Source organism: Myotis brandtii, unplaced genomic scaffold (genome assembly GCF_000412655.1).
Source record: "Myotis brandtii unplaced genomic scaffold, ASM41265v1 scaffold687, whole genome shotgun sequence".
Lineage (NCBI taxonomy): Eukaryota > Metazoa > Chordata > Mammalia > Chiroptera > Vespertilionidae > Myotis > Myotis brandtii.
This window is the reverse complement of record NW_005370687.1, coordinates 913,760-923,401: the sequence shown is the minus strand read 5'-3', so window position 1 is coordinate 923,401 and position 9,642 is coordinate 913,760. Positions and strand designations below refer to the sequence as shown.

At 45.9% G+C, this 9,642-nt stretch overlaps 1 protein-coding gene across 2 annotated transcripts in view; it reads left to right on the top strand.

The window, feature by feature from the left end:
- The window catches only part of ARMC12 (armadillo repeat containing 12), a 14,264-nt gene extending 4,974 nt beyond the window's left edge, over positions 1 to 9,290 (top strand). For both annotated transcript variants that reach the window (XM_014529636.1, XM_005881773.2), the window contains exons 4-6: positions 3,683 to 3,856; positions 4,316 to 4,387; positions 8,923 to 9,290. In XM_014529636.1, coding sequence (XP_014385122.1) covers positions 3,683 to 3,856; positions 4,316 to 4,387; positions 8,923 to 9,255 — 579 coding nt within the window. In that variant the 3' untranslated portion in view covers positions 9,256 to 9,290. The remainder of the gene's footprint in view (positions 1 to 3,682; positions 3,857 to 4,315; positions 4,388 to 8,922) is intronic.
- The last annotated feature ends 352 nt before the right edge of the window (positions 9,291 to 9,642 follow it).

Here is a 9,642-nt window from a genome sequence, read left to right as displayed (position 1 = left end):
GTGTTTTCACACTTTAATTTTTTTTTTTTTTTTTTTTACATCAAACTCTTTTTTTGGGAACAAAGTCTCTAGGGCTTCACTTTCTTGTTGCCTCTCCTTCATCCCTCAGCCCTCTCAGTTCCCAAAGGCTGTGAGTCTCAGGCTTATCAGAATTGCCCAGAAGCTGGTTAAAAACGAAGATTTGGGGGCCCCCACACCCAGAGTCCAGTTCAGCAGGGAGCTGTGTTTTTCACAAGCCCCTGGGCATCGCTGCTCCTTCTTCCCCCAGCGCTTGTATCCTGAGGACCTGCACCCTGTTCTCTCTCCCGGTGAGAGCAGCCACCCCCTGGCCTCAGTTTCCATCTGGATGTGCTCTCCTTCTTCTCTGTCCGCCGTATGGGGCTCCCCTGACCTCTAGACCTGTGGCCAGCTGCTCAGCTTAGACGGCCTAGTGGCCCTCTAACCCAACACATCGACAATGGAGCTCGTTCCCATTCCCCAAGTCCGACCACCCTCTCCAGAGGATCTGATCCCATCACCCTCCTGCGTGGTCTTCCTTGAGGCGCTCCACTCCTTGCCCCAACCCCAGCCATTTGCACTGTATGTCTCATGCTCTCCCACTCCCTGGCCTTTGCACCTGCTGTTCTCTCTGCCTGAAATTTAACAGACAGCGAGGGGTGGGGGCAGGGAGGAGCAGGGTGCTAGTGGGATGCTGTAGTCCTCACGCCCGTATGCTTGTCTCCCCATCATGTGGCTCACAAAGGTACAGCTGGTGAGGTTACCTGTCTTGAGCAATACCTCTTGGTCCCAGCATCTTGCATCGCAGAAGCCAAGATCCCTTTAATCATTCAACAAAGGTATACTGAGCACTTCGTACCAAGACACTGTGCTAGGCACTGGAGATAGAGCAGTGAACAGAACAGGAAAGACCCCCTGTACCAGTGGAACTTCAATTCCAGCAGGGCAAGGCAGGCCATACACAAATAATAAAATGTACAATGGAGTGCTATCGAGACAAAGAAAAGCAAGAAGGTTGGTAAGGAAGGCTGGGATGGAGGTGCTGTGGCAGTTTCAAAGGATAAAAATCTGTAAGACGCAGGGCTTGGTGAAGAGTTTGTAGAAATGACCCCAAAAGCATGATCTATAAAATAAAGAATTGAGAAATTGGACTTTATGAAAATTAAAAAACATTTGCTTTATGAAAGACCCAGTTGAGAGGATAAAAAGATAAGCTACAGAATGGGAGAAAATGTTTGCAAACCATGTATCTGACAAAGGACACATATCTAGGTTATATAAAGAGCTTTGAAAACTCAATATAAAAACAACCCAATTAGGAAATGGGCAGAAGACATGGAGAAATGTCACTGAAGAAGACACATAGATTGCAGATAAGCACATGAGGAGATGTTTAACATCACTAGCCCTTGGGGAAATGCAAATTCAGGCCACCATAAGATACAACAATACACCTGTTACATGATCTAAACTCCAAATTAGTGACAACACTAAACGCTGGCGAAGATGTCTAGAAACTAGATCTATCATACATTGCTGATGGGAATGTAAAATGGTGTAACAGCTACTCAGGAAAATTGTTTGGCAGTTTCTTAAAAAATCTAACTATAAATTTACTAGAAAAACTTCTCAGCATTGATCCTAGAGAAATGAAAACTTGCATTTGCACAAAAACCTGTGCACAATTGTCCGTAGAAACTTCATTTGTAATAGTAAAACATGAAACAGCCACAGTGAGTCTCAGTAGACCACTGGTTAGACAAACTGGTCGCCCATACCACGGAACATTACTCAGTAATAAAAAGGAATGAACTGATGCATACAACAACTTGGATGGATTTCAAGAGCATTATACTGAGTCAGAAAATCTTAGATGGTCACAAAGTTTGATACTATTTCTATAACATTCTCCAACTGTCAGAATTATAAGATAAGAAGCAGATTCGTGGTTGCCAGTGGTTAGGGCTGGTTTTGGTGGGAAGAGGTGTGACTAGAGGGGGTTCCACAAGGGAGATCTTTGTGGTGATGGGACAATTTTGGTGGAATACCCTGTTGATTGCCGTGGTGGTTACATGAACTGACACCTGTGATAAAATGACCTAGAACGAAACACACGCCACACCAATTCTAATTTCCTAGTTTTGATGTCGTCTATGGAAGATGTGACCTTTGAGGGAAACTGGGTGAAAGGCACAAGGTTCTCTCTGTACAATTTTTGCAGCTTCCCATGAATTTATAATTATTTGAAAATAAAAAGTTTAAAAATAAGAAGTGTGTTACACCTGTGACAGTGTGATGGAGAAAAGTAAAAGATGGGGGACAAGGAAGGCAGGTATGGGGGTGGTGTGGCAGTTGTTTTTTGTTTGTTTGTTTTGTTTTTGGTGAATCCTCACCTGAGGATATTTTCCCATTGATTTTTAGAAAGAGCAGAAGGGAGGGGGAGAGAGAGAGAGAAACATCGATGCGGGAGAGACACATTGATTGGTTGCCTTCCGTATACGCCCCGGCCAGGGCTGGGGATCTGCAACCGAGGTGTGTGCCCTTGACCAGAATCAAACCCAAGACCCTTCAGTCCGAGGCTGCTGTTCTAACCACCTAGGAAAATGGGCCAGGGCTGGTGTAGCAGTTTTAAGGAAGGAGGGGGTCGGGAAAGCCTCACTGAGGCGACATTCAATTCCTGAGGGAAGTAGGAGTGAGCCATGAATGTCAGGTATGAGAGTAGAGGGAACAGCCTATGCAAAAACCCCAAAATAGGTGTGTACCGGGCATGTTCCAGGAATAGCTAAGAGGCCATTGTAATGGGAACCAGGAAGCAAAGGAGAGAATAGGGGATGAGGTCGAATAAATAACGGGGAGAGAGGCAGATGGCATCGGATTGTAAGCCACTGTAAGGACTCTAGCTTTTATCCTCAATGAACTAGGGACTCTTGAGCAGACGAGTGACGCAGTGACACATCTGCTGTTCTGAAAACAGATATGGCACTGGGGGTGGGGGTGGAGGGAGCAGGGCGACCGGAGGCTATTGCAGAAATCAGATGAGAGACGGTGGCTTGGAACAGGGTGGTAGAAGGCGGGTAGTGAGAAGTGGCTTGATTGTTGATCGATTTTGAAGGTAGAGCCCACAGGATTTCCTGAAGGGCTGGAAAAAGGGTGTGAGAGAAAGAAAGTGGTCAAGGAGGGCCAGATTTTCGGCCCGAGTAATGGAAGGAAGGCGTAAAGAACAGCTGAGACAGGGAAGGTGGTAGGAGGAGCAGGATGTGGCTGGGAGCTTGTTGACTCGGGGCTCGATTAGACGTTCTGGGAAAGAGGTGGCACTGGCACCTGCATATATGGCGAGCTGAGGAGAGGTCTGAACCAAACTTGAAAGGCAGCAGCATAGGGATAGCACTTCCACTCAGTCTGGATGGTATCACTAAGGAGTGAAGACAGAGAGGAGGGACTTGGGCACAAGAACCAGGAAAGAAGACTGAAAGGGAAGCCGAGTGAAGAAAGAATCTCAAGAATATGGGAACGGTCAACTAGGTCAAATGATGTTGAGAGTTTGTCAGATGGAATTTTCTATTGGGTTCGGCTCAGGCATCCTGGGTGGGGGCAGGGAAGAGTGAAGGCAGAGGCCGGGGTAGTGTGAGATCATCATATAAAAGCAGACCCTTCTTCTCTGCCCCCCCCCCATCCCCCGCCCCAGGAACACTTCATCAAGGTCCTGGAGCTGATAGCCACCATCTGGGACTCGGAGCTGCACATCGCTGGCCTCAGGCTCCTCAACAACCTTCCACTGCCTGACTTCGTGCACCCGCAGCTGCGACGGGTGATGCCTGCCTTGATGGAGATTCTTCAGTCAGACTATCACCTGGCACAGGTGCCTCAAGACCATGGCCCAGGCCCTGCCCTCCTGACCAGCTCTGGCACAGCATCTAGAGCAGTGGTTCTCAACCTTCCTCATGCCGAGGCCCTTTAATACAGTTCCTCATGATGTGGTGACCCCCAACCATAAAATTATTTTCGTTGCTACTGCATCACTGTAATTTTGCTACTGTTATGAATCGTAATGTAAATATCTGATATGCAGGATGTATTTTCATTGTTACAAATTGAACATAATTAAAGCATAGTGATTAGTCACAAAAACAATATGTAATTATATATGTGTTTTCCGATGGTCTTAGGCGACCCCTGCGAAAGGGTCGTTCGACCCCCAAAGGGGTCGCGACCCACAGGTTGAGAACCGCTGATCCAGAGGGAGGAGAAGAGACCGTGTCTTCTCTGCTCAGGCCCAGACTCACCTGCCTTCTCATGTGTTACTATTTCCTTCATTTAGGTGCAAGCCATACGACTGCTGAGCCACCTGGCACAGAAGAATGACCTTCTCTATGATATTCTCAACTGCCAGGTGAGAAAGGCAGTGATGAGGGGCTGATGGATGCCAACTCGGATACTGGGGAAGGAAGAATTCTCCAGACAGACTTCGCCCTGACAAGACTGGTGTTCCTCTTCCTGCCTGTGCGCTAGGCACACTGAAGATCACTCCCTTCTCCGTCCTCCCGAAAGAATCAGAATCAGTTCTGTTGGGAGGAGGTTCTCCTGTGAGGGGCTTTCTAAACTGAGAATGAGGAACACAGGTGACAAAACAGAAGTTGATGTAGTTACTTTAATATTAGGGAAGAGTTACTTATAACAAAAACCATTATTAGGAATAGATAAGGTCACCACCATAATAATTAATGGTTCAGGGGGCTAAAGCAACTCTAAATTTAGATGAACCTAATAACATAATCTCAAAATACAGGTGGCAAAACTTGATAGAATTACAAGAAAACAAATTTTCTCTCTTTTTTTCAGTTTTGTTGAGGTATAATTGACAAATAAACTTGCAAGATAGTTAAAGTATACAGTGTGGTGCTTAACATGTATGCATTGTGAAGGATTCCCACCCATCACTCACATCTCTTTTTGGGGAGGAAGGAGTGGTGAGAACATTTAAGTTCTAATCTCTTAGCAAATTTCAATTGTATAATACAGTGTTATCCACTATAGTCAACATGTTTTACATAAAGCCTCAGACCTCTTTTACCAACCGCTCCCTACTTCCCCTCCTCCAACCCCTGACAACCATTTGTCTCTGTTTCTATGACTTTCTTTTTTTTTTTTAAATCTTTATTGTTGAGAGTATTACAGATGTCCCCCCTCTTTCCCCCATCACCCCACTCCACCTGGTTCCTGCCCCACCCCAGGCCTTCACCACCCTACTGTCTATGTTCATAGGTAAGGACTTTGGTTAATCTCTCCCCCCACCTCCACCCCCTTCCCTCTGAGATTCATCAGTCTGTTCCATGCTTCCATGACTCTGAGTCTGTTTATTCACCAGTTTCTTTTGTTCATTAGATTTCTTGTTTGTTTTTTATTTTTAGATTTGATTGTTGATAGATATGTATTTGTTGCCATTTTATTGTTCATATTTTTTATCTCCTCCCCCTCCCTTTCCTCCTTCTCCTCTTCCTCTTTCTTCTTCAATAACACCCTTCAACATTTCATGTAATCCTGGTTTGGTGGTGATGAGCTCCTTTAGCTTTTTCTGTGAAGCTCTTTATCTGACCCTCAATTTTAAATGAGAGCTTTGCTGGGTAGAGTAATCTTTGTTGTAGGTTCTTGCTATTCATCACTTTGAATATTTCTTGACACTCCCTTCTGGCCTGCAAAGTTTCTGTTGAGAAATCAGCAGATAGTCATATGGGTGCTCCCTTGCTGCTTTTCTCTTGCTGCTTTTAAGATTCTCTCTTTGTCTTTAGCCCTTGGCATTTTAATTATGATGTGTCTTGGTGTGGGCCTCTTTGGGTTCCTCTTGTTTGGGACTCTATGTACTTGCTGGATGTGTAAGTCTGTTTCTTTCACAGGGATGGGAAGTTTTCTGTCATCTCTTCAAATAGGTTTTTAATACCTTGCTCTCTCTCTCTTCCTTCCAGCACCCCCATGATGCGAATGTTGGTACGCTTGAAGTTGCCCCACAGTTTCTTCATATTTTTGGATTCTTTTTTCTTTTTGCTCTTCTGGTTGGGTGTTTGTTGCTTCCTCATATTCCAAACCATTGATTTGGTTCTTGGAATCTTCTACTCTACTGTTGAATCCCTATAAGTTGTTCTCTATTTCTGTTAGTGTATGCTTAATTTCTGACTGGTTCTTTTCCATGTCTTTGACATTCTCACTAAGATCCTTGAAAGTCTCATGAAGATCCTTGAGTAACCTTATAACCATGGTTTTGAACTCTGTATCCAGTAGTTTGCTTGCTTCTATTTCTTTCATTTGTGACATGTTTCTTTGTCTCCCCATTTTGGGTGCTTCCCTGTGTCTGTTTCTATGTATTAGGTAGAGAGAGCTAGTATGTCTCCTGGAATTGGTAGAGTGGCCTTGTGTATTAGGTGTGCTGTAGGGCCCAATGGCTCAGCCTCCCCAGTCACCTGAGCTGGGTACTCTAGGTGCACCTCTGTGTGGGCTGTGTGCACAGTCTTGTAGTTGAGCCTTGATTGCTGTTGGCATCTCTGGGAGCAGTTGACCTCTAGGCCAATTGGCTGTGAGGACCAGCTGTGACTACAGTTGGAGCACTGCTGTGAAGGAGACAAGGCCAAGCTGTGAAGAAGGCAGGCTGGTGCTAGTGCCCGGTCTTGGGCCTTTTATTGATAGGTTTGGGGCATGCTGTCACCAGCTGCAGCTTGTTTGAGAGATTTTAGCAAAGTCTGAAACCTGAGCCAGGACAGGCCATTCATATGGAAAAGCTGCTGCAAACAGCTTGGGTGGGGCTGCAAATTGGATGGGGTGGGGTCTCAGGGAATCCCCAGGGTGGAGCAAACAGTGTGAAGCAGGCTGATGGAAACTCAGATATGGCTGCCAGTCCTCCCTGCGACAGGGAAGGTCCCAGCACAGTAACAATGACCCTTGTGAGCACTCCCATGTGGGAGAAAGCTGCCCTCGAGCTCCTGCCCCAATGCCAGACTATCCAGTTCCTCCCTGTATGTGTCTGGGTCCCTTGGTGCTGGAGCTCAGAGAGTGGGACAGTTTAAGTTTGTGTGCAGGCCCTTTAAGAGGAATACCTGGGACTCCAGCAGCTTACGTGTCACTCAGCCACAATACCCACCGGTTTTTAAAGCCGGAAGTTACAGGGACTTCTCTTCTCAGCTCTGGGGTCTGGTGTGGGGCTGGGACCTTTTGCTTCTCATGGGCAGTCTCTGCAGAGACGATCTTCCTCCCGACTGAAAAAACAGCCTTGTGGGTGCGGGGCTAGTCCATTCCGTGTCTCCACCCCTCCTACCAGTCTCGATGTGCTTTCTTCTTTACTTCTCTAGTTGTAGGACTTCCATTTAGCCAGCTTTCAGGCAGTTCCACGCAATGGTGGTTTTGAATTTTAGTTGAAATTTTGATGTGGTTGTAGGAGGCGGTGAGTACAGGTGGTTACCTATGCTGCCATCTTGGTTCCTCTTCCTGACTTATCTTTTTTGAAAGATTCCACATAAAAATAAACGTGATACCACGTATTGTTTGTCTTTCTCTGAGGCCTCAGGGGAAGCTGAGGCCTCAAGGTCCATCCATGATGTCACAAATTAGCAGGATTTCCTTCTTCCTCACAGCTGAATAATTATAAAGAAAAATTGACAAATCTACTACCACAGTGGGAGACTTGGAAGATTGTACTCTTTCAGCAATTAGTAGATAAAATCCTGCCCTGACTGGTTTGGCTCAGTGGATAGAGTGTCGGCCTGCGAACTGAAAGGTCCCAGGTTCGATTCCGGTCAAGGGCATGTACCTTGGTTGCAGGCACATATCCAGTAGCAGGTGTGCAGGAGGCAGCTGATTGATGTTTCTCTCTCATCGATGTTTCTAACTCTCTATCTCTCTCCCTTCCTCTCTGTAAAAAATCAATAAAATATATTTTTTTAAAAATAGATAAAATCCTAAAACCAGTTAAGACAGTGGTTCTCAACCTTCCTAATGCCGTGACCCTTTAATACAGTTCCTCATGTTGTGGTGACCCCCAACCAAAAAATTCTTTTCGTTGCCACTTCATAACTGTAATTTTGCTACTGTTATGAATCGTAATGTAAATATCTGATATGCAGGATGTATTTTCATTGTTACAAATTGAACATAATTAAAGCATAGTGATTAATCACAAAAACAATATGTAATTATATATGTGTTTTCCAATGGTCTTAGGCAACCCCTGTGAAAGGGTCGTTCAACCCCCAAAGTGGTCGTGACCCACAGGTTGAGAACCGCTGAGTTAAGGGTATACTTGGTGGGAATAACACAAACCAGCTTGAGACATACTCAGAACACTGAGTATTAGACATACTCAGAACACTCTATAATTAGTAAATGCACCTTCCTCTCAAACACACAAAACATTTATAAAAATTAACCACACATTAAACCTTAAAGTTTGTCATGACATATTTCCTAGAATTAATGTTATTACCAAATAACTCATCTTTTATGACCACAAGATAATTATGTTAGAGAACTAGAAGCCTGGTGCACAGATTCGTGCATAAGTGGGGTCCCTCTCACAATCTGGGACCCCTGGGGGATATAGCAGTGCCGTAGCGGCAGTCTCATTCTGGCTCCACCGCTGCCCGGCTTCTCTCTGAGTGGTGTTCCCACTGTGGGAGTGCACTGACGACCAGGGGTCAGCTCCTGTGTTGAGCGTCTGCCCCCTTGTGGTCAGTGTGTGTCATAGCGACTGGTCCTCCGGTCGTTTGGCCATAACGGTCGCTTAGGCTTTTATATTTATAGATGATAATGAAAAGAAAATTAAAATGCTCCCATACAGTGGACTCTGAAATTAGGTATATTAGGGAGTTGAGGCAATAGGAAGATGGAAGAACTTTAGGAGTTGTCTTGGATTTCATTGCCATCCTCTCTTCATCCCCATCACAGGTGCACACCAACTTTCTGAACCTGTTCCAGGTCAAACAACCAGGGAGTCTGCTGTTCGAGGTACTGGTGTTTGCCGAGCGGCTGAGTGAGGGCCGGAATACGCCACACTACCGTGCCGTGAAATGGCATTACAACGAACAGTCTCTGCATGAAGCTCTCTTTGGGGAAAAGTCACGACTGGCAGACCGGCTGCTCGCGCTGGTCATCCACCCGGAGGAGGAGGTTCAGATCCAGGCCTGCAAGGTCATAGTCAGCCTGCAGTGCCCCCAGGACATAAGAGGGCGGTCCTCTTCCTGCATGACTGGTCATCCCTGCTTTAATAGTGGGGAATAAAAGTAAGGAGAGCCAATAAATGAGTATGGGAGAGACGCTTGAGGAGCAGTGTCTGTCCAGGGCCTCCAGGGCTGGTGGAGATTTCATCCAGCTTAGCCCATGCCCCAGAGCATGACAAAGGCTGGGCCCACCTCCCCGCACACATCCCCACTTCCCTGTTTGGGGGACAGACTCCCTTTCCTCTTGCTGCTTTTCAAGTTGCAGTGTGGAGCCAGTGCTTCCAGGGAGCTTCCGGGAGAAGACAGGCTTGGGGACTGAGGCCAAAGATAATCAACAACAGATAGTATAACATTGGATTACTCAGGATGGGCGAGGTTTTGCTGCAGTAACAAACGACCTCCAAATTTTAGCAGCTTAAAAAGGATCAGGGTTATTTCTTATTCACAC